Below are 25799 nucleotides of genomic sequence, written 5' to 3'. Positions count from 1 at the left end.
GCCAATTTCACCTCATCTTCCTCTCCTCAGACTCTTAATAAACATCAGATGTCTAACAGGAGGGGGGAGGGAGCATACGACATGTCAGACTATTTCACAGCTCCCTCTCTTGGGGTGAGAAAGGATAACAAAGGGGCTGTTTGTGTCTCACCCTTCCCCTTCTTTTAAAAAAAATTAAAAATCACCCCCACCACCCCCCTTTCCTCCCCTTGAACTGTTTGAACTACTTGTGTCAGATCAGGAGTTCAAAATATAAATGTCTCAAAGCATACACTGGGAATGTTCAGTTGTATGACTAAACTCTGGGAGAAAACAATGCATTAGTATCTTTGTGGGCAAAACACAGGTGCCTTTTGGCAGCAAATAAAAGGAGAAGTACATTTTCAGAGAATTCTAGTGGACAGACAAATGTATGTATGCACTGGCCGTTCCGGCTTCTCAACTTGCAAGTGGCCAAATTGAATGAGATTGAGCCACTCAGACTGAGCAGGTGGCTCAATTAAAGCTCCCGTGCAGCCTGTTAGTGTGGTTGGAAGGTGACCACACTGTGGGGCAGACATACTCTAGACCACAGGTTCTCAAACTCGGTCCTCAGGACCCCACACAGTGCATGTTTTGCAGGTCTCCTCACAGAATCAGAAGTGAAATAATTAGCTCCACCTGTGGACCTTTTAAAATGTGTCAGTGAGTAATTAATACACCTGTGCGCTTGCTGGGTTATCTGCAAAACATGCACTGTGTGGGGTCCTGAGGACCGCGTTTGAGAACCCCTGCTCTAGAGGTATTAAGCCTTGGAGAGAGAGAAAGTGGACGGAGACAAAGGGGTAAATGTATGATACCAGCGCTATCACTCTTCCCTCTTCACCTCTTGAAGCGATATCAGCGCACGTTATGTATTAATGCGGCGGTATGTGCCCAGTGACCAGCGCGAGCCATCATTATCGGCGTTGCTATGTTTAAGATAGCAGGCTGATATGCAGGGCAATGTAAGAAAGGTCAGTGACATGACTGTTCCGACACCAGCTATCTATTTCGACAGCTGCAGGTATCGATGCCCTATCGCCACAGCAGGTGGCGAGAGCTGTTCCTGGCTGTGGCAGGTGCCGGCTCCAGGCTGCATGTAAGATCTTGCCATAGTAGCGATCTCGCACATGCGGACTGGAGCTGGCAGGGAGACACAGCACATCGGCACTATACTGATGCGATGTAGTCTTAGGCGGGGATTTGCAGGGGAGGGGAATTTTCCCTCCGCCACTTCAGCAGACGAGATGTCCTTACATCATGTCAGTTTAGCATCCTGCTTCGCATCGGTAATAAGGCGAATCAGGAATTGTTATAGCGGCATGATCCATGCCACTATAATACATATCCCCCTATGTACTAAGCCGAGAGAGATAAAGTACAAGCCAATCGGGTCCTGCCTGTCCTTTTTCAAACACAGCCTGTGACATGGCAATGAGGAGATAATTGGCTGGTACTTCATCTCTCTCCTCTTTATCACTTTCCAAGGCTTCGTACATCTCCCTAACGCAGATGTCAATAGGAGCTACTGACAATCTCTTCAATCTTCTCTATTGCACGAGGGTCATTATTCTTGATCTGGCTCAGTTGCCACCTATACATTGTTACAGTATCTGACCAGGTGTCTGATAGCTGCTAATGTCTACATTATGAACAGGTATACTTTAGTGAAATAAAAATATATACGTCTACCTGTACTATCTCAAGGTGAGATAATATAGGGGATATCGGAATAGTTAAAGCAGATGCCGAGACCTGCGCAGCCATAGTCCACTTGGGGTCCAGAGATTTGTCATCATAATTTAAATTGACTGAACTCCTGGCTTGTTGTCTGATTGCTGATTCCCAGGAGACCGTACCTGCTATATAGAGTCTAATTGAGGTCATAGAGCTTTCATGTGCTGCGTAAAGTCTGCAGCCACTTCAGATATCAAGGTTCATTACAAACAGATCTGCTTAAAAGGGGATCTTATTAATGGGTTAATTGTACATGTTGATGGTTTTTGAAGAAAATGATATGCTGAAAAATAACTTATTTCAAAAGCCATGTATGTTTTCTAAAATATTTAGAAATTCTAAGCAAAATAAAAGAAATGAGCTCTTATTTATCATTTAGCAGTTAGTCATCTTAAATACTAATGGTCTCATTAACGTCAAAAGACTATAGAATAGAACTGGTCAAATGCTATGGTGTCTTAGCCCGTATTGGGAATGTGACGTGCTATTTCAGCGTTTGTGCTCGGCAAACAACCCCAGTTATCAAAATCCACCTGTGTATGTTCATAAAAAACAGTTGCTGAGCACAGTCACTCTGTCTGGGTTCCATCTTTTCACTGCACGTATAGGCAAGAAGTGATCTAGCAGCTAGGATTGGGAATGGGGGGCGGCAAACAGCCAGATCTCAGCTGGTCTAGCCCCAGTCTGATTCAGAGTCGTACACAAAGCGATCGCATCTGCAACTTTTCGCACTGTACATGCCTTAGCTGAGGTGAACATACCCCTCTCTAGGGATCTGCAGGCTATTCAGTGTCGCATGGAAGTCATCCAGATCTCTATATCCCAGGTTTTTGTATGTGACTATGTATCAACCTGGGATTTCTGCAAGTGTGAAAGTAAACAATCCGGGCACACACCCTGCTCCCAACCAGGGTCATGGAGCTGAGACCCGTGAATTTGCCGACTTGCTAGACCCGCCAAATTCCTGAGTCACATGTCTGAAAGCACCATAATAGGATGGCCAGTAGGATAAGATTACTGTGAGCATGTTGAGGAATTGTGGGGTTAGTCAGTTAAGCATAGGCAAAGATCTGACGTTTTCAGACTATTTTACACCAAGGACATTCATGGTACAAATGTGTGCTAATACTGATGACATCTGGTTTCACGATCAGATCTTTAGGAGCAGTGCCAATCCAGCTGACATTATTATTATTATTATTATTATTATTATTATTATTACATTTTATTTAGAAGGCGCCAGAAGTGTTTTGCAGCATCGAACATACGACACACATTAGAACGATGCAGGGAACTTAACACTACAGAAAAACTAAAACCGAGCACAGGTAACAATTAGCACCGCAGTTCTCAGTACCCACCACAGCTGAGATGTAAGGAAGCTAAGGAGTAATCGGCACACTACTAGGGGTAGGCAGCTGTTGGAATAGATGAACAGTCACAAGCAAGAGTAAATACAGGTATAGACAGTCACTGAGTAGGAGAGAGCTGTAATTGAAGTGCAAGAGAAGAGGGCCCTGCTCCAAGGAGCTTACAATCTAAGCATAGGTGGAAATCCTCAGCTATTTTAGAGCTTGCAATGAGGCCGTGTTGCGTACGACTCTGAATAAGCCCCTGTTTGTGCAAAAAAAGGAACTGTGCTGAGTGCCAAAGAGCAGCGTGGGCTTGTGTGTGTCCAGTTTAAGAATAGGCATCAGAGGGATTGTACTGTGCAGTTGATCAGTAGTGAAAAAATAAGGACTTTTCTAGGGCCATATTTATAGAACATTGGATTGTCCCTAGAAATAAGAGACAGTTGGCAACTATTTTAATGCAGATAAACAGCTCCACATCCGGACTGTGCCTGTTAAAGATATCCTCTTTGTATTTCCTTCTTGTTGATCATTAATCTTATATTGTCTGGTTAAGGCGGAGAGCCAGACATAAAAGAATGTTGTGTAGCAGCATTTAACCTCTTACCTCCTGGATGGCTGGAACTGCCTTACAAGGACAGGTGAAGGGCAGTGCTCTGTTCCTCATGTCTGGCACTTCATCTGTGTAATCAGACTGTAGGAATCCTTGAGGTGAACACAGGTCAGTTGTGCAAAAAAGGAAAGACTGAGAGCACGGCCTCCTGGTTATACATGTATTGTCTGGGAGTGTGTAGTTATGGAAACCTGCAACTACATAAATATCTGACTCAGTCTGCCGTCTTACCTATGTATGCCATAGCAATCCTGTCCTGCTAACTGCTGCGACTGCTAGGATGATGTTTCTTGATAGATTTTCTTTGTACCGCATTAAAGAAACATGTACTTTTTTTCCCCATTATTTGTTATCTCTCTATGTGCTAATTCCCACACCCCTCACTTTACATAAATAAATGTTTTGAATGTAAAAGATGCAATGAACACTGTTTTCTTTATATTTTGTTATTTACTTCAGCGACTAATTGCTTTACATGTCAGGTGATTTTTCTCTACAAAGTCTGTTCAGTGGATTATATGCAGCCCTGTGTATATCTTCTTCAGCAAAGCAAACACCTGCTTAGGGTTTCACTGGCAATCCTGTATCTGTTTTCATTATTGTTACCCACGGAATAGACAGTTTAGTGTTCTAATGGGGAAGCTTAGTTAAATGTTAGCCCAAGATGCTTAATATCAGGTCAGCTTATATTTATTATATACTGTACTGTCACATATATTGCACTTTTGTAGAGGAAGGTAGTTATTTTTGGCTCTTAAAGATGTCATTAATAGAAGTGAGCAGATTCTGAGTTTTAACTCTGTAATACATGTTTTTTTCATATTTTGTTTTTTTCCTGAACTAGAAAGTGCTAATTTTTAGGTTTTCTAAATAATTTGTTTCTTCCCATGCTATTTCCCCCGTATGTGTGGTGTTGTGGTTTTTTTTTTTAAGTAGTAAGACCTAGTTAAAAAAAAAAAAAAAAGTAAATAAAATAAACATGCCTATTACCACCTTGGGTGTCACAGAGGCCGGTGACATTTGATTTTGGCAACAGAAAAAGTTGTATTTGGTATTTTGCTGTTTCTCACCTGGCAGGCATAGTCTACAGGTGCCTGTGTGCTGAGAGCTGGTATTTATTCTACAGGCAGCAGCTGTTACTACGGTCTAGACATTATGCAAATAAATCTCCTCTCCCGTTTGTCTGGATCTGACTTGGGCCTGCCCGTGCCTGGCTGGTGGAGTCACACTTCAACTTGGGTTACCGGTGAATAAAAATACATCTGTGTCTTGGAACACTCTGAACTCGCCTCTTCTAGTTGGGCTCGCACGTGAGTGACTCAGTAGTCACAATTCAATCCTGTGCTGAAACTAAAACACAGTAAATGAACCAAGTTTTTAACAATCATTTTATTCTGATTCATTCTAATTGTTTCCTTTGGACAATAAAATCCTGCTATGTACTTTGCAGAGGCAGTATATTCCTTCTCTAGCCTTTCATTTAGGCCTTGTCTGCGTTATTTCGGATTCAGTATAACATAGCATTGTACTTATTTTTTTGCCCAAACATTATTTTCCAAGAAGCTATTAGTGTTTAACCGGAATCATAAATATATTGAAAGTCTACAAATTATGGTAATGTAGAAATTTTATGTTTTACAAATTACAAATCTCTATAGCAAATGCAACATACATTATTATTGTTGTACATAACATTCTAATCTCTAATGAATGCCTTACATAAAAATAGATTGTTGAAAATTGTGTGCGTGTAGCATGGATTTCTACATCTTCTCTTTTGTACTTCCAAGTCCGCTTTTATTCTGGTGTGGGGTAGAAGTTAGGGACTGGAATACAGGAAAGTGCTAGCCTAAATCTTTTAGAGGCATAGATAAGTGTAATGACAGGAGCTGAAAGTCAGTGGAAGGAGCAGGCTGAGTAGAATCCCAATGAATTCCATGCGTCTCCCCACACAGACAGCCGCAACTAACAAGATTAGATTTTTATACATTTCAAACTCTGATCCCCATGCTTCAGTGAGTATCAAGATGCCAGTGTTTACACTATCCTGCCGCAGGGCTAAGGGCAGCATGAGATGGCATATTTTATTAAGCGGCTCTGTATTTGTCTGACCATCTATTTGTCTGCTTCACCATTAATGAATGGCTGTCTGTAATGCCGATAGCTTTAGGCAGCACCTGATTAGATGTGCAGTGTGGCATGGCCATTAGTGAGCCGGGGCAGACATAATCTGCTCAAAGGAGGATCAACAACTTCCAAGGTAGATCCCTAATACTCTTGAATTCTCGCAGCAACAGAGTATTTCAGAAATAGTTTACCCCCCACTGTCGCCGTAACGGTCCTCTTTAATATTTCCATAAAAACTTGTTCTTGAACAGCCTGAAAGTATTACCAGCTAGGGGCCACCATGCAAGGGAAGGCTGCTCTGTCTGATTATTTATATGGTGGTTCAAAGAGTGACCACTTCACAGGTGGCTCAATGCAAGGTGGTTAGTAGTCTGTGTCCAGTAGGGAAAACAATACCAAACAAATATACTGGCCACATACTGTATGTACTCCGAACTAGCAGATAGCCATAAGGATGCTTATTCAGCACAAAAGTGAACTGCTCCTCTAAAACCTAAAGAAGAGCGGGTCATCTCCCATGTCTCCTCCCCATAATTAGCAGCCCAGAAATCCCCCTTGCTTTAATATTGGTGGCAGGCCATGCTTCTGCTTTAGGTTAGCCACGGACGCTTTCCCCACCACTAGCTAGGTTTGTTATTCCGCTACCTTATGTATCAATTGGGCAAGGTCATTTTTATCTTTTGTTTTATGTTGTTGAATGTTACTTATTTATATTGCGTTCCTCTCAATGTACAGTGCGACATAATTTGTCCGTATTTAATACATAAATGATAATCGTGTAGTGACCACTGCAATCATTGGACTCATAATACAAGTGGATATTTTGGCTACTGTGATAATAGTGGTCAGTGGGAGTTATGACGGGCCTGTCTCCATCAGAAGGACTGTTTTGTGTGGCTAGTATCAGTATGTGCCCTATTTACACAAGACAGCCAGTGTGATTTTTGTCATGCACACTGTATAACATTAAGGAGTCCTATGAATAATTTGTGAATAGACTGTCTCACTCTGTGCATATTTCAAGAAGTGTGTTTCACAGTAATACAATGCCAGGATCAAAATAAGGGGAAGTTGCCAAATGCATCAATTAAATCAATATAGCAATATTATATTTTGCACCAGATAGCTAGCAATCTATCCATCAGTTCTTAAATATAGAACAGAGAAAAGATCAGATATTGCTAGAAAGGTGCAACTTTAGACTACTTGAAATGGATATTTCTCTTACGTCCTAGAGGATGCTGGGGACTCCAGAAGGACCATGGGGTATAGACGGGATCCGCAGGAGCTTGGGCACACTGAAAAGACTTAAGACTGGGTGTGAACTGGCTCCTCCCTCTATGCCCCTCCTCCAGACCTCAGTTAGACTTTGTGCCCAGGACTGACTGGACACTCACAGGGGAGCTCTACTGAGTTTCTCTGGAAAAGACTTTTGTTAGGTTTTTTATTTTCAGGGAGACCTGCTGGCTACAGGCTCCCTGCAGCGTGGGAGTGAGGGGAGAGAAGCAGACCTACTTCTTCTTAGTTTAAGGGCTCTGCTTCTCGGCTACTGGACACCATTAGCTCCAGAGGATTCGATCACTTGGTGCGCCTAGCTGCTTTGTTCCCGGAGCCACGCCGTCACCCCCTCACAGAAGCCAGGAGAAAGAAGTCTGTGAGTATGAGAAGATCAGAAGACTTCAGGATGGCAGAAGACTTCGGTGACCAGGTACAGTGCAGCGGTGACGCTGCGCTCCATGCTCCCACACACGTCACTGACGGCACTCACAGGGTGCAGGGCGCTGGGGAGGGGCGCCCTGGGCAGCAGGTCACTGGGGTCAGGGTAGCCGGCAGAAGCACTGTCTGTGCCTCGGCACCGTTCCTCGGCCCCCGCCGGCATTTTCAAATTGGACGCGCTGAAGCCCACGCAGCTGAAAGGAGACGCTGGGCCGGACCTCCATCACTCCCCGCAAGTAACGGGGAGATTTCTCAGGGGGGGGGGGGGGGCGCAGTGTGGTGCATTATTTAGTTGCTAAGCAGCGCTGGTCATATATTTCCCCTATAGGGATATATAGGCGCTGGGGTGTGAGCTGGCATACTCCCTCTGGGTCTATCTCTGGTGCTTCACTGTAGGCCTGTCCCCTAGCTGAGACATTGAGTGTGTGTCGATGTGTCGATCGAACGTGTCGACATGTCTGAGGCTGAATGTGATTCACCGGAGGAGGTTGTGGGGGGTGAAGTTGTGGGTCTGGATTTGTGTCTGTCGGCACAGCCGACACCTGATTTACTCACGTTGTTAACTACAATCAATACGAATGTAGCTTCGTTATCAAAGAGGTTAGATAAGTCTGAGTCACAGACGCAGGTGTGGAAGAAGTCCATAGAGGAGGCTTTATCTCAGGTACAGACCCCATCGGGCTCGCAGAAGCGGCCGTTTACTCAAGTGGCAGATACTGATACCGACTCGGACTCTGACTCTGAGGTCGATTTTTCTGAGGCGGCTTTGCATCCGCGTTTAGTGAAGAGTATTCAGTACATGATTGTGGCTATAAAGGATGTTTTACACATTTCTGATGAACCTGCGGTGCAGGAAACAAGGATTTGTTTATTCAAAGGGAAAAAACCTGAAGTGAAATTTCCCCTCTCTCATGAAATGAATACTCTTTGTGAAAAGGCTTTGGAGTCGCCGGATAAGAGGTGACAGATTCCCAAGAGGATTTACATAGCGTATCCTTTCCCCTCTGATGATAGGGAAAAATGGGAGTTGTCTCCAAATGTTGACAAAGCTCTATCTCGTTTGTCTAAGAAGGTAGTGCTTCCGTCTCCGGACACGGCAGCTCTCAAGGATCCGGCGGATCGCAAGCTGGAGACGTCTCTGAAGTCCATTTTCGCTAATACAGGCGCATTGCTCAGACCTGCAGTGGTGTCGGTGTGGGTGAGTAGTGCTATTGCTAAATGGGCCGAGAATTTAGCTACTGTCATGGATACCCTTGATAAAGATAATGTTCTTCTGACTCTTGGTTATATCAAGGACGCTGCAGATTACCTGAAGGATGCGGCGAGGGACGTTTGTCTCTTGGGATCAAGAGCCAATGCCATGTCAGTTTCGGCAAGGAGGGTGTTGTGGATACATCAATGAAATGCTGATGCCGACTCCAAGAGAGCTATGGAAGCTTTACCCTTCAAAGGTAATGTCTTGTTTGGGGACGGCTTGACGGACCTGGTCTCTACCGCAACGGCGGGTAAGTCCTCTTTTCTTCCCTATGTTCCCACACAGCACAAAAAGGCACCACATCAGCAGATGCAGTCCTTTCGGCCTAATAAATACAGGCGTGGAAAGGGTTCGTCCTTCCTCGCTTCAAAGGGTAAAGGAAGGGGTAGGAAGTCGCCTGCCGTGTCAGGCGCCCAGGACCAAAAGTCCTCCCCTGCCTCTACCAAGTCCACCGCATGACGTTGGGGCTTCCTTGGGGGAGTCCGGACCGGTGGGGGGCCGTCTCCGAGTCTTCAGTCAGGTCTGGGTTCATTCAGGCCTCGATCCTTGGGTCCTAGAGATTGTATCTTAGGGATACAAGCTGGAGTTTCGGGAGGTGCCCCCTCACCGGTTCTTCGTTTCCCCGTTACCAGCTGGTGTTGGCAGCGATACAAAAATTGTGCCAACAGAAGGTCATTGTTCCAGTTCCACTGTCACAACGGGGGAAGGGGTTCTACTCGAGCCTATTTGTGGTCCCGAAACCGGACGGTTCGGTCAGACCGATTCTGAATCTAAAATCCCTCAATCCATACTTAAAAGTTTTCAAGTTCAAGATGGAATCTCTTCGAGCTGTGATTTCCAGCCTAGAAGGGGGGGATTGTATGGCGTCAGTCGACATAAAGGATGCCTACTTACACGTCCCGATATTTCCTTCGCATCAGGCCTTCCTCAGGTTTGCGATAAAGGACTCTCATTACCAATTTCAAACGTTGCCATTTGGCCTTTCCACGGCCCCAAGAGTGTTCACCAAGGTCATGGCAGAAATGATGGTTCTCCTTCGCAAGCAGGGGGTTTCAATTTCAATTATCCCGTACTTGGACGATCTCCTGATAACGGTGAGGTCCAAGGAAAGGTTGCTAAGGAGTGTGGACTTGGTGCTGTCGGTGCTTCGACAGCACGGTTGGCTGCTAAACTTACCAAAATCTCAGTTGATTCCGACCACCCGGCTGTCCTTTTCTGGGCATGATTCTCGACACGGAGTTACAGAGAGTTTTTCTTCCACAAGAAAAGGCTCTAGAACTGCAGTTGTTGGTCAGGGAACTTCTGAAGCCGAAGACTGTGTCCATCCATCAATGTACGCGCGTTCTGGGGAAGATGGTGGTGACGTACGAAGCCATTCTGTTCGGCAGGTTTCATGCCCGGGTGTTTCAGTGGGACTTGCTGAGCAAATGGTCCGGGTCTCACCTGCACATACACCGGAAGATAAGTCTATCTCCCAGAGCCAGAATTTCCCTCCTGTGGTGGCTACAGGGGTCTCACCTCCTAGAGGGACGCCGGTTCGGTATCCTGGATTGGGTGCTTCTGACGACAGATGCGAGTCTCCGGGGCTGGGGTGCAGTCACTCAAGGCAGGAACTTCCAGGGGAGATGGTTGTTCTAGGAAGCTGGTCTCCACATAAATGTTCTCCAGTTAAAAGCCATTTACAATGGCCTGCTACAGGCAAGAAGCCTCCTTCAGGGTCGACCTGTGCTGGTACAGTCAGACAACATCACAGCGGTGGCACATATCAACCATCAAGGCAGCACAAGGAGCAGAGCGGCAATGGCGGAGGCCACAAGAATCCTTCGCTGGGCGGAACAACACCGGAGCGCCCTGTCAGCAGTCTTCCTTCCGGGAGTAGACAACTGGGAAGCAGACTTCCTCAGCAGACACGATCTCCATCTGGGAGAGTGGGCTCTTCATCAAGAGGTGTTTGCAGAAGTGACAAAAGCGTTGGGGACTCCCTCTGATAGACATGATGGCGTCTCGTCTCAACAAGAAGCTTCCGAGGTATTGTTCCAGGTCAAGGGACCCCCAAGCCAGTGCGGTGGATGCCTTCGTGTCTCCGTGGGTGTTCAAGTCGGTTTATGTGTTCCCTCCACTTCCTCCCATTCCAAAGGTACTGGGGATCATTCGGCGAGCAAGGGTTCAGGCGATTCTCGTAGTTCCAGATTGGCCAAGAAGGGCCTGGTATCCGGATCTTCAGGAATTACTAGTGGAAGATCCTTGCCCGCTTCCTCTAAGAGAGGACCTGTTGTTGCAGGGTCCATGCATGTTTCCAGACTTACCGCGGCTGCGTTTGACGGCATGGAAGTTGAGCGCCAGATCTTAGCTCGTAAAGGTATTCCAGGAGAGGTCATACCTGCTCTCCTCAGGGCTAGGAAGGAGGTTACGGCGAAGCATTATCACCGTATTTGGAAGAAGTATGTTTCCTGGTGTGAGTTTAAAAAGGCTCCTTCAGAAGAATTTAATTTGGGGCGTTTTCTCCACTTTTTGCAGGCTGGTGTGGATGCAGGCCTGAAGTTGGGCTCCATCAAGGTGCAGATTTCGGCATTGTCTATTTTCTTTCAAAGAGAACTGGCTGCCCTCCCAGAGGTTCAGACGTTCGTGATAGGAGTTTTGCATATCAATCCTCCGTTTGTGCCTCCTGTGGCCCCATGGGATCTGGACGTGGTCCTACAGTTTCTCATGTCTTCCTGGTTTGAGCCTTTGCGTAAGGTTGAGTTGAAGTTTCTCACCTGGAAGGTAGTCATGTTGTTGGCACTGGCTTCTGCCAGGCGGGTGTCTGAGTTGGCGGCCTTATCTCATAAAAGTCCGTACTTGGTCTTTCATTCGGATAGGGCAGAATTGAGGACTCGTCAACAATTTTTACCAAAGTTGGTCTCCTCGTTTCACATTAATCAACCTATTGTGGTACCGGTGGCCAGGGATGCTGGGACAGTTCCAAGGTCTCTGGATGTAGTGAGGGCGTTGAAGATCTACGTCGCCCGTACGGCGGTTGCCAGGAAAACTGAGGCACTGTTTGTCCTATACGCTTCCAACAAGATTGGTCATCCTGCTTCAAAACAGACTATTGCACGCTGGATTTGTAGTACGATTCAGCAGGCTCATTCTTCGGCCGGATTACCGGTGCCGAAGTCGGTTAAAGCCCATTCTACCAGGAAGGTGGGCTCGTCTTGGGCGGCTGCCCGGGGTGTCTCGGCTTTACAGCTCTGTCGAGCGGCTACTTGGTTGGGTTCAAACACTTTTGCCAAGTTCTATAAGTTTGATGCCCTGGCTGATGAGGACCTTGAGTTTGCTCAGTCGGTGCTGCAGAGTCGTCCGCACTCTCCCGCCCGGTCTGGAGCTTTGGTATAAACCCCATGGTCCTTTTGGATTCCCCAGCATCCTCTAGGACGTAAGAGAAAATAGGATTTTGGTACTTATCGGTAAATCCTTTTCTCCTAGTCCGTAGAGGATGCTGGGCGCCCATCCCAGTGCAGACTGTTTCTTGCGGTGTTCTCTTGTCGGTTCACTTAGTTTATACACGGGTTGTGTATTTCTGGTTTCAGCTTGTTGCTGTTGTTTTTTCATACTGTTATCTGGTTTACTGTTACTCTGGTTGTACGGTATGGTTGTGGTGAGGGCTGGGATGTTTGTAGCCCTTAGTTTACACAAAATTCCTTTCCTCGAAATGTCCGTTTCTCCTGGGCACAGTTCCTATAACTGAGGTCTGGAGGAGGGGCATAGAGGGAGGAGCCAGTTCACACCCAGTCTTCAGTCTTTTCAGTGTGCCCAAGCTCCTGCGGATCCCGTCTATACCCCATGGTCCTTTTGGAGTCCCCAGCATCCTCTACGGACTAGGAGAAAAGGATTTACCGGTAAGTACCAAAATCCTATTATTTCATTTAATTCCATTTTGAAACTGAACACCCTTTAATTTTACCATTAGTCGCTGAATTCCGGATCTGACAATGTATACACTTTCTCTTGAATTCCGAAGGATACGTATGTAACCTCTGATTTACGCAGGGAAATGCAAAACATTTGGCAGCTTACTGCTGCAGTACTTCATTAGAGGTGACATGGTGGGCCAGTGGTTAGCATGTTCTTCTGTGACCACTTGTGTTTTCTTTTCTGCTCATTGTCTAAAAACACACTAAAGTAGTTAGTTAGTTAGTTAGTTAGTTAGTTAGTTAGTTAGTTAGTTGATTGTGTTTTATGTGCCTGGTTTAGGAAATCAGATTGTAAGCTTCATTGGGGCAGAGTGAGACTGGCCCAAATTTGTCAAACACATGAATGGCCAAATTGGACAGGGATCTTGTCGGCTTTCGTGCAATTAGCTTTATTGTCAATACAGAATACAGGTATATCACCGATAATCCAGCATCCTTGATTCCAGCACGGTGCCAGATTATCCATTTTGCTGTATAATTGGTGGTATACACAGCAGCATCCCGACAGTTTACCCACCGCCTCCCCCTAATCCTAAAACTCCTCCAACTTGACTGCCTCTCACAGACTAACTCTCCCCCCCCCCCCCCCCCCCCCCCCTCTCCCAGCACCTAAACCTCCCACAGTTTAACCCTAACCCGCAGCCTAGTCATCCCCTGGGCCTGATGTGTCCAGATTAAAAGAGGTGCCAGACCATCAGGTGCCGGATAATCAATGTTGTACCTGTATTTGAAATTAGTTACAGGGCTGGGATGGTCTCATTACATTTGCTACTCTTAGTGCATTCACATAATGGCTACGCGCTTGGTGTATTAGTGGCCATCATTCAGACACTCCTTTCTGCTGTTCTGATAGACTTCAGAATATTCCTTGTGCAAGATCGGCAGTCATTTTGTGCCTGTGTGCGCTGTGATGTGAGACCATCAACATTACATTATATATGGGCACTTTAGACTTGCACAAAAATGTCCCTTAAGACATATCAGAACTCGTATAGACAAAATGCATTATTATGAACACGTCCTTAGTATTTTTTGTGCAGAACTGATCACCTCAATGAATAAGCAATCACTGGGTATGAAATGTAAAAAAGAAGAAATCTTCCCACAGCAGTGTGATTTCTCGTCCTCTCTGATGCTGCATTGTGAAGAGTGTTAACAGAGGAACAAACAGGAACAAGTTGGGTGTGAGGTCTACTAGTTTGAAATGCATTTATCTCGGGGAGAATTGTCTGCTAAGACCTCTGTGATCTACACAGCAGATGAGAGAACGTTTGTATACCAGGGATGATTGTTGCTTAAAGGGAGGAGAAATTATCATTTTACCCGGGTAGTAGTCCCTTTCATATGAGCCATTTTTTCACAAATATTTGTTTGGCTGAGTACATAATTACTATACAAATATATAAGCCTGTACTTTTTTTCTTGTTTAAACTAAACTAAGTTTTTCCGTGAATGTAATTTTTGTAAGGTTTCATTTTACCTTACCTGGTCAAGCAAGGAACTGTAGAGTGCTGAAAGCTTGATCATGATGTTTGTTTGTTTCAAGCCATTAGTGCAGTGGTTCTCAAACTGTGTGCCGTGGCTCCCTGGGGTGCCTCGGGACACTTGTGGGGTGTCTTGGATGGGTGGTCCAGGACCAATTCAAATTATTTATGGTCAATGTAATAGGCCAAACCAGTGCTGGTGGCTGTCAGTCATAAAACATGTGGATAAACAGAAGCAAATCCTGTCCCTCACCACACAACTGACCCTAAGGATGACCTATACCTTTTTTCTTAATTTAATAGTCCATTCTAAATTTCTCAATAAGAAACTTTTGGCTTAGGGGTACTGTGAAAAAAAAAGTCTGAAACTCAAGGGTGCTATGATTCAAAAAAGTTTGGGAACCACAGGGTTAGACTATTCCTTGTATGTTGCCTTTTTGTCATTAACGGAGAAAAAAGTACATTGTACTGTATAAAGTATTATTTTGCCTTCTGAATTGTTTGCATTACAGTACAATGTAGATTTGAGACAGAAGACTATTCTACATTGTAGCACATTGTTTTTGACTCTAAAACTCTATTTAGGGTCGAGTGCAAAAACCGTACATGTTTTGTCAATTTCTTAAGAGAGAAGAGGAAGGGTGATTCATTTAGCCTATTACTGAAGAAGTGGAGAGTAGCTATTACAGAGATTGTCAGAGTTGTAGGCAGACCACCTTTGCAAGCCACTTCCTCTTACCTAGAGCTAGCATGTTGCGTACCAGTGTTTATAACAGATGTTACAAGCCATAAAGTTGTGCCGAGATGGATTTTTTTCAGTGCATCTATGAAGAAACTTTACACTTCAGATATGCTTTAAAAAAAACATGTCTGTTTAAAGGTGTGTACACACGGTGAGATAACTCTGTAAGATTCTGACTATCTTAAGGAAAGTTAGTGCACATCTCAAGGTGTTAAGGGCCCCATACACTAGAACGATGTATCAGTTGGTGAAACCGTATACGATTTCCCTTGAACACTCCCGGGAGCTTCCCGGGAGTGTTTACATAAGATTCCAAACGATTTGGTACAATTTGACTTTTTTTGAGCATGCTATACATCGCATACAATATGTCAAGCGCCGACTTATCGCATGCGATGGATAGCATGCATTCACAGGTACCATCAGATACATCTGATGGGCTGGATTGAGGGCTACAGGGGCTGGGAGTGTCCTGGAGAATGTCAGTCAAACTTGTGTGATACATCGCAACCACAAAAAGCACACTTTTTTCCGTACGAATCCATACGATTCCATTTGATTACGACATATCACGAGTGCAGCACTAATGACCTGGAGGATCCGATCCCACGCTCACGGGGCCGTGCATCGGATCGGATCGTATACACACCAAAAATGCACAATTTCCCACGATGTTGGACAAAATCGGTCTAGTGTATGGGGCCCTTTAGGCAGCTTGCGATACCGATTTGATCCGGGGTCGGTATCGCAAGGCTAGAGGGACTGTGCAGGCAAGTCAGTCTTGACTAGTGTACTATCTAGTACAAAGTATAGTCAAAATTGGCACTTAGTCAAAATCACAAAATCTCCAGCACAGATAGTATAGATTTTGACTATCTGTGCTATCTGGGCTCTGGGGGAGTTCAAGGGAAATCGCATGGTCCTAATCGGGCAAGGATCTCACCGTGTGTATGCACCTAAACTTGAATTGCTTCTTCAGAAAATACTAAGAAATACCTATTTGGTTCTTTTTAGTTTTGTTTTGCAAAACAGCGGTACAGGTATTAGGACACTGTCATTATCCATGCACATAGAAAGGCCACTGGATTTGATTTTTTTCATAAGAATAAAATACCCATCTGGAAGTAGCCATATAGTGTAAATTATACAATCTATGTATAAACATTTGTTTGAGGTGCAGTTCTGCATTCATAAGCTTCACTGGGTTTTCTATTATGTTGCACTTGATACTGGGATGTATAATTATTCTGTGGAGGGGGGTAAGCTGTACTGAATTTGTCATGTCTGCTCTGGGTTCAGAGTCAGTGTCCCTCCCCGGGAGTCTGTACAAGGACTCCGTTATCTGCAAGGAGGGACTCGTACTCCAAAGTGCTAGATGTTTCTTTAAAGAGCTCTTTATGTTGTTGCCAGCTTGGAGTCTGTGAATCACTGGTCATCTTGACAAGGGATGGCCAATTACATCTGGAATGTACTCCCCAAGACTAGGAAAGTGGAGGTACTGCCAAGATGCAGCCACAGAGCCAACCCTTAATTATCCCATCATGCAGGGCCAGGAGCTGGGCTTTATAATACCAAGAATCTGTCTGGAAAGGAACCAGTTAATGAGGACAAGTGACCCTCTATCCCAAACGCAACTTTATACTGTATTTGCTAGGATTTAGCATCTGACCTCAAATGTGTTACAATAGTTTCTTTATGGTAAACAAAAACAAAAAAAAAGCCGCAAATCATCTATTTGTAGAGCTGTATAAAGCAGAACACAGGATGGTTTTCCTGTTTGCAGGTATTGTACATGTCTGTACTAATATACGTACCTATTTTTGGGAGAATACAGAGACCATTTATTGAACATTCCCTAAATATCTGTACTTAAAACTAATTGCAGGAACAGAATTTATCTGGAACTTGCTCTTGTCTGTTCCATTACTGTGGAATTCCTAACAGTCAGGTGAAATGTGCAAAGATCATCGTGTCCACACTAAATATAAAGCCCTTGTAGAGGCTTGTTCTTATCTTCTGAGTCCACTCCATGTTTTCACGGTTTATTGCAGCAAGTGAAGTCATTTTTGAAGGATACATTTTTATATATAGGTATGATAAGTGATAAGGCAACAGGACCCATCAAGCAACCAAACATTAACATTGGTGAATCCCTCTCCTAAGGTTTCTTATGTCATCTTTTTCCTTACCTTTTGGTTTTTCCATCGCCTTCTCCTGGTACAAACAGTAGCACTAAAGAGGGGAGGTGGGGGCATGGCTCATGGCTTTAAAGGCTACTATTGGCCAGGTCAGGCAACATAATTCGATAAAAGGTCTTCAGCTCTAATTAATAGATAGGAACATTTAAATGAGGCAGTGTTTTAGTTCGAGCATGTCCCATTATCCCTTGTCTGACTTGACACTGCACCCCTGTCAGACAGAGGCATCACAATTGGAAAAAGACGTCTGTCGATTAGGACTTAGAACCAGTTGCACTATTGCTGTCTCTGGTGTGTCATGAACAGAGTCACGAGGGAGCTGTTATGCCTCCAACCATAGATACCAGTATTAGGGTGTTATCCTCTGCATGCAAGCAGGCACATCACAACACTCTTGTTACATTCTGAAAGACTAAGCTACCTCAGAATAGTTATGTTTTAAAAGAGGATCTTTTAGGTGTACACTGTGGAGGCAGACAGTTTTTGTTCTGAACCAGAATACAACCTGGCAGTTCACTGGACACTAGTGATAGCGTGGAGCTGAGTGGCACTGTGCACTTCCTGGTGAAATAATATGTGCCAACATGCTGTCCCACCTCTACTGTGTGCATATGTCCCCTTTTATTAGTATCTAATGTGTATGCACAAGTGAGTCATGAACATGCTTGAATATAACATTTGTTACAACAACCGAGGGATTAAAGAATATATTTATTTGAAAGTACTAAATGTAAAGGCTTTACTAACCCTCTGGCAACTAACTCTTATTTCTCTTTATTGGTTAATGATTATTCAGGTTATCTCAGACTTAGACTAGTGTGGAGGTTGGCAGACTTTCAACCCAAAGTGATTAAAAGGTCACTCCAACCCTTTAGATGCAAGCGGCACTTTTGCCATCTGCAATATAATATAGTGTAAAAACCTATTCAGCACTTGGCAAGCTTTAACTTTTCTTGGCCGCAACAGGCCAGGAATGAAATCTCCACCACTGTATTAAATCTGAGAGTGTATTTATCCTAGTATTGTATGTTTGAGTCCCATTGCCATAAAGTCTGATTAAAAGTAGTGAAACATTTATTAAATAAGTTCCAAATTGCATTCCGGGTAATGAGCTTTTTTTCCCTGAATCACTAGTAACCCACCCCTTTCTCTCCCCTTACAGCGGAGCTGGAGTTCGTTCAGATAATCATCATCGTAGTGGTGATGATGGTCATGGTTGTGGTAATCACGTGTCTCTTAAACCACTACAAGCTTTCTGCACGATCCTTCATTCACCGACACAGCCATGGGAGGAGGCGGGAAGAAAACCTTTCTTCGGTAAGTACTCTGTAGGTGCGAGATCAGTTTGTATTTATGTATGCGGGATCAGTATGATTTACTGGCGGCTGGGATGCCGGCCGTCAGTATACAGATAGCGGCATCCCGGTCGCCAGTATGACGGCAGGGTGGCGAGTGCAAAGAGTCACCTTGCGGACTCGATGCTCTAGCCACGCTGCGGGCTCGGTGGCTCGCTGCTCTTGCCACATGTTTTATTCCCACTGTAAGGGTGTCGTGGACACCCACGAGTGGGAATAGCCCCTGTGAGCCGGGTTTCCGGCTGTCTCCATTGTCAGCTGTCTGGATTCCGGTGTCGGTATCCTGATCACCGGGATACCGACAGCCGGCAAATTAACTGCATCCCAGCCATGCTTCTATTAGGGTCTGTAACTAAGCAGGAGCTTACCTTGTCCAAGGAAAAAATCTAACATTTAACTGTATCTCATTGCGGTTACTTGGCGTGACTGTAACTTTTAAAATTGACGTGTATCAGATACACTTCAGTGGATAAAATATTGTTCAAAGAACCACATGCCGCGGCAGGTAAATGCAAGTAGCAATGCAAATATGTTTTTCATTTGTTTACAAGCATTTAACTTCTTGAAATACATCTTAAACGCTGAATGTTAAATGTCAAATGTGTAGCCTGTCACCAGAGCATCTATTTTTTCGCTTTACTGTATACAGGTTGAGTATCCCATATCCAAATATTCCGAAATACGGAATATTCCGAAATACGGACTTTTTTGCGTGAGACTGAGATAGTGAAACCTTTGTTTTTTGATGGCTCAATGTACACAAACTTTGTTTAATACACAAAGTTATTAAAAATATTGTATTAAATGTTCTTCAGGCTGTGTGTATAAGGTGTATATGAAACATAAATGAATTGTGTGAATGTAGACACACTTTGTTTAATGCACAAAGTTATAAAAAATATTGGCTAAAATTATCTTCAGGCTGTGTGTATAAATTGTATATGTAACATAAATGCATTCCGTGCTTAGATTTAGGTCCCATCACCATGATGTCTCATTATGGTATGCAATTATTCCAAAATACGGAAAAATCCCATATCCAAAATACCTCTGGTCCCAAGCATTTTGGATAAGGGAGACTCAACCTGTATTGCTTTGTCCGGGTGGTCTTCAGTATGCCGGCTGTCGGGATCCCGGCGCACAGTATACCGGCGCCAGAATCCCGACAGCCGGCATACTGACACTTATTCTCCCTTGTGGGGGTCCACGACCCCCCTGGAGGGAGAATAAAATAGCGTGGCGCGCGTCACCGTGCCTGCAGCGTGGTGAGCGCAGCGAGCCCGCAAGGGACTAATTTGCGCTCTCCACACTGTCGGTATGCCGGCTGTCAGGCTCCCGGCGCCGGTATGCTGGTCGCCGGGAGCCCGACCGCCGGCATACCATACTACACCCCTTTGTACACTATAGCATGCAAAACAAATAAAGAAGATGTGAGAGCATTTTACCCAGCATGCTATGATGTCTCCTGAACTCCACATAGTGGTGGCAGCCATTTTGCAAAGTGAACGTCTGAATATTGAATTGCAGCCTTTAACCACTTACTGTAACTGGCGTGGTCAGATCATATGCGACCACGCTGCCTTACTATGTCCCCCAGTTTTTGACAAGGAGATCCTTTCTACAGATGTGCAATAGTATAATATTGAAATGCTTAAAAAAAAATACTTTTTAAACTACTGTATATGAAATAAACAAATTATACAAAAACTATTTTATGAACTGTCTGTTAAGTGGTTAAGCTTCCTTGGAAGAAATTGCATGAGTAAAATGTACAGCTTCTCCCCTTCCCTAATCCTCCACATTCTTCAAAGCATTCACCTTGTCCCATGGCAGAAACTCTTGCGTTATTTATCAGCATACTTTACAGCATTCAGAATTTGCTCCTTCCACCTTTCTCATCCCATTCTAACAGGCTACCACCCATTGAAAATAAGGTCTGCTTTGGCTTTGTATAATATAATACGTATTCTAGACCTTTTACATAATTTGTCTGCTGAGGCTAGTATTCCATTGGATCCCATGGCTGATATTTATTTTGACTTTGCCTATGTAATTGTACCACTCTGGTCTCTGCAAGCATAATTGAAAGATCATTGGTTTCATTTTACTTGTCATGCATTTTAATCCACCAGGATTTTATTTTTGTATCAGACATTGCTGCCGTAAGCAGGATAATTAAAACAAGTCATTTTGTATCTCTTTTAAATGAAGTTCATTTTCAAAATATCAAGTGATTGGGATATAAGCCTTTAGAGGGATTACTTGGTTGGTAGATCTCTGTCCATGTGCTGGCTGGAGAAAACCATATCAAACTAAAAAAAATACACAGATCATGTGGCAGGCACATGTCTTTCAGACCAAACAAAAACATTGTCACAGTGAATCTATTTTTTTTTTTCACTGTATGGTTTAACATATGGCACTGGACCCTATTCAGGTTGAGTAGCAGATTCTGCTAAAAAGCAGAACCTGCTGATCAGTACGATCACATGCTGGGTGCCGACCAGCATGCAAAGTTCCGCCTAGCAATGCGACGGCAATTCAGTTGCAATCACATCGCAGGATGAGAAATTAAGGATGCCCCCTTTGTACGCATCTTTTTAATCGGAGCAGCTGTGTGCGATGTCACGCAATTGCCCCTAAATCTGTCCAGACACGACTCTGCTGTCCGGTCCACACAACCACAATGACCTGTTGACCCCCAACGGCCGCCGCTGTCGATCAATTTGCGATGGCATATCGCATCCTTCAGGGATGCAATCAAGTCTACGCACGCTGTAGATTTTGTACATGTGAAAGCGGCCATCTGTGTTTTTTGTAAAAAAGCGTAGGAAGTTTAATAAGGGCCTATGTTCATTATTGTTTTACATTAAGGAGCTAGAAAAAGATTCAGGAGACTTTTTTTGCTTTATAATACAGTATGTCACTTATCCAATGTTTAGTGGCCCTGCGGTACCTCCACAAAGAGTGTCAGACACTGACTTGAAGGAGAATAAGGCAGCAGCTTCTTACACGTGAAGCTGTTGCTTCCTGGCCCTCAACGTCCGTGTTGAGCCCAGAGATTGGCACTGGGCATTTAGCTAGAACCCCATACAGGCGCTAAAGATGTTACCCGCACTATTTCTTGGCTACCAATGTAAGAAGTGAGGGGTGGGCAGTATGTTTTGCCTGGTTCTGATTGCCCATGTGGGTTAATGCAAGATGCCAAATAAAATGTAGCAACAATAGGTTAGTTAATGGCTGCCCAATTTACCCTGTGTGCTTGCAAATGTGGAGGAGGTGTGATATGGGGTTGCTGGTAATTTAAATAATGTTTCAAGCATTCTGCCAGCATACAGATAATATTTCTACAATATTTTATCTGGTTTATCTGGTAAAAGCAGAACATTATTTGCAACAGTGCTATTAAATCTTGCATTCTTCCTGAATTACCATTGTCTGAGATTGTTTGTTTGTTTATTTGTGTTTTATCTTTTTATTATGGTTTATTTTCCATGCTGAAACACATGAGCTGCCTTTCGAAACCTCTCCCCTGTCAAATGTAAGCAATGCTGTGTTGATAGCGTGGAACTGGCCAAACCTAGGCAGAAATGGATCCGTCTGCTCCTGGATGTTTAGTGGACTCATTCTCCTTTTGAAGAGGCCTATTTGCATAGTCATCTTATCCTTATTAATTGTTCCCAGTGAGACTTAGTACAGTATATGTAGTAAGGCACAAGCATGCGTTATGTCTTGTGCTTCTTGACCATTTTGTGACACCCTCTACTCAGTTTACTGGCCAAGATCAAACTCTGGCTGCAGTGATGGGGCCTTACAGACACATAGGAGCATCCCCAGGGTAGGGGGACCTCCAAAGGCTTATAGAGCATGATGGGTTTTGAAGACCCTTCCACTCCATAAGGACTTTATGGTACCAGGGTTGGGATGCTAACGTGGCCTTTCTCTTTAGCAGAAGAATATACATACTCTTTTGTACATTTTAGATGACTCCACATCAAGTTTAAAAAAATAAATATATTTATTTTTTAATATAACTATTTATTTATTTTTGCCTGGCTGGTAATTGTTTTTACAGGATGTTTTTACATAAATGTAAAGGTTCATCCCACCAAAAATAAAATAATTGTTTTGGGTGAATTTAGTTAACCAAAATAAATAATAAAAATAGACATCCTGGTGCTTGGATAATCCATTGACATTCCTGAGCAGTCTAAGCAGTCAGAACAGGAGATTCTCTCAGGCTCTACTGAGGTTTGGCCAAACCCCTCTCCTGTAACTTTGTAATTTGCATGAATGGCTAGTTCAGAAGGGTGTGTTCTGGAGAATCCTCAACAAGACCCATTTAAGCATATGAGAAGAACTGCTCAGACATATAGCCATGTTGAGGGATCTGTTAATTTGCCAGTTCAATCCGGAATCCTTGAGTAACTGGAATTCAGTTAAGCGCAATCGCTGCAAAGTGCCTCCAAAACAGTCAGGTGTAGGTGGTGTAGTAAAATCACTAATGGTGCCTTACCCCCATAGAAATGCGCAGAAAACTTAACGATGTTTGACTACTTTGGTAATGTGCAATTTTAGGTTAATTCCACTCAAAACAACAATACTTTTAGCCCTTTTTAAATAAATATGTGCAAAATGAGTCCAAGTACCACCACTAAAAACTGTTTCTGTTCTGCATGTTTGTTTTAAATACATGGAAAACGTTTCCTTGTGTAACTTATTTGTGACATTTTAGAGCCTTTACTTACATAATGGATACAGGCAGATACTTTACATTGTTTCATTTTTTTGCCTGTCACAGGAAGGAAGTCTATGGCCTTCAGAGAGCACAGTTTCAGGAAATGGCGTGGCAGAGGTAAGATAGCAGGGCACAAACCACTGTGTTGTCTTAGAGAGAGAAACTAACATTGGCCTGTGTTTGTAGCTCACACGGAATTAACATCTTCTTTCATTTCCGTTGTAGAATTCTTATAGATTTCAGTTTGCATTTTTGTATAAAACTGGCCTAGTTATTTAACAGCAGTTTATCATTCACTGCACATTTTCCAGCAATGTAGTATGACCACATGACTTTTCTATAGGTGGGAACTTGTCTGTGTTGTCTAGTTGATAAGGTAGTCTTTTTATTAGTGATAATTGATTATTTTAAATAAAAATTTGACAGAGAATACAGTAGCTTGTGTGTGTAGTATATGAACAATGGTCTTATGGGGGGGGGGAAAGTGTAATTGGAAAGGGATCAGTACGGGATCCCGGTGGTCGGAATCCCAACCGGCACAATCCCGAAAGGGGGGCGAGCGCAACGCAGCCCCTTGCGGGCACGGTGCCTTGCTACGCTCGGCACACTAATTTATTCTCCCTCTATGGGTGTCGTGGACACCCACAGAGGCAGAATATGTCGGGATTGTGCCGGTCGGGATTCCGGTGTCGTTATTCCTTGACCTCATCCCATTGGAAATCTGAGTAACCGTCTACTCTCTTGACTGTTGATCTAGATTAAATCAATATTAATAAAACTTGAATTTCAAGCATACCAACTAACAGTGACTCTTTTCTTGCTCTGAACAGCACATTTACACACCAAGACCTTTGGACAGACTAGGCATCCCGCCCTTTCTCCAACGAGATCGCTTCAACCGTTTCCAGCCCACCTATCCCTACATACAACACGAGATTGACCTGCCTCCCACCATCTCTTTATCTGATGGTGAGGAACCGCCACCCTACCAGGGACCCTGCACGTTACAGCTCCGTGACCCAGAACAACAGATGGAACTGAATCGAGAGTCTGTGCGGGCACCTCCCAACCGAACAATCTTTGACAGTGACTTAATTGATAGTTCGGTCTACGGGGGGCCCTGCCCACCAAGCAGCAACTCTGGAGTGAGCGCAACTTCCTACAGCAGCAATGGGAGGATGGAAGGCCCACCTCCAACCTATAGCGAGGTCATAGGTCATTACCCCGGATCCTCTTTTTATCAGCACCAGCAGCAGAATATGGGCACGCCCTCTATATTAGAAAGCAGCAGACTTAATTTGCAAAGCAATGGTCTTGATAGCACAGTAGCACGGAGTAAAGATAAGGACAAACAAAAAAGACAGCCATTTTAGAATCAAGACCGAACGAAAGGAGAAATAAATCAATAAACACTGCACTTCTATTCAGTCCTTTTCGTTGTCAGCTCATCCCGCAATGCCAAAATGTTGCTTGCATTTCTGACCGCTAATTGGGCACCAGAGAAAGAACTTCACTGAAGAAGTCGGGGAGGAGAGTAAATGTAAAAGGAAAATGTATCCCTCCCCCATCTTCACTTCTTCCTGTATAAATATTTACTTGTTATGTCTGGTTGAATGCACAAGCAGAAGAAGCTTGCAATCCTGTTTATATGTTTAGCCATGTCTTGAAAACCTTACACAGTTGCTCTTACTTTGTTTTCCTTCCTTTTAAGAAGCGGAGTAGCCTGCGTGAGTGCTTGCATATATATACCCCATCCACCTTATAACTAATTTTTTTTCTTAATATCTCACTTAACGTTAAGGAAGAAAAAAAAATCCTGAAATATTTGCACAAAACTATTTGTTTTAAAAGACTTGCAATATATAAATATATATAAACAAATAAGAGAAGAGTATGAGTGAGGGGAAGTGTATTTTTTTATTAGAAAAGGGCCTATACATTTTGGGATGTTTGTCATCAGAAATGGACACAGAAAAAAGAAAAAAAAAAAAAGAAAAAAACAGGAGAAAAAAAAGAGCAAACTGATTTTTTTTGAGGGGGGGTGGGAGGGTTGTTTGAGTGCCAACTTGGAAAGCGTGTTGTAAAATGTTAAAAAGCAGGGGATAAGAGTTATTTATATAAATGTAAAAATTTTGCACTATTTTTTGATATGACTATACCAGTTCTTGTGTTAGCAACAATGTATCATGTCTACCACAACGGATCCACAACTGAAAATACAAAACAAAAAAAGGGATATGTGCAGCGTTGATCAACTATGTTATGAAATGTTTCATAAAAACAGGTGTTTGTTTTTTGTTTTTAGAGATTTTGATTGTCTTCGGTCATTACAATGCATTTCTAGATTTCAATCCAACTTTCTATTACAAGCTGTTTAATTTATCACTAAACCTTTTATTAATATGTTTCTATGTACTTTTGCTCATAATGCATAGCACATTTTGGGGTATACTGTATGTATCAGTGACTGGAGAGAAATAAAATACCAACCAATCAACTTCTGTCACT

The 25799-nt window shown here is 43.6% G+C and overlaps 1 protein-coding gene across 2 annotated transcripts in view; it reads left to right on the top strand.

Moving 5' to 3' along the window:
• PMEPA1 (prostate transmembrane protein, androgen induced 1) overlaps positions 1 to 25327 on the top strand; it is an 89097-nt gene extending 63770 nt beyond the window's left edge. The window contains exons 1-4 of one of the 2 annotated variants that reach the window (XM_063959055.1): positions 3738 to 3831; positions 18361 to 18515; positions 23355 to 23408; positions 24122 to 25327. In XM_063959055.1, the coding sequence (XP_063815125.1) occupies positions 18402 to 18515; positions 23355 to 23408; positions 24122 to 24664 (711 nt within the window). In that variant the 5' untranslated portion in view covers positions 3738 to 3831; positions 18361 to 18401 and the 3' untranslated portion in view covers positions 24665 to 25327. Of the gene's footprint in view, positions 1 to 3737; positions 3832 to 18360; positions 18516 to 23354; positions 23409 to 24121 lie in introns of those variants that run through there. The other variant, XM_063959054.1, reaches the window with a different exon arrangement.
• The last annotated feature ends 472 nt before the right edge of the window (positions 25328 to 25799 follow it).

The sequence above is a fragment of the Pseudophryne corroboree genome, chromosome 3 (assembly GCF_028390025.1).
Source record: "Pseudophryne corroboree isolate aPseCor3 chromosome 3, aPseCor3.hap2, whole genome shotgun sequence".
Taxonomy (NCBI): Eukaryota; Metazoa; Chordata; class Amphibia; order Anura; family Myobatrachidae; genus Pseudophryne; species Pseudophryne corroboree.
This window is presented reverse-complemented; position numbering and strand designations above follow the sequence as displayed.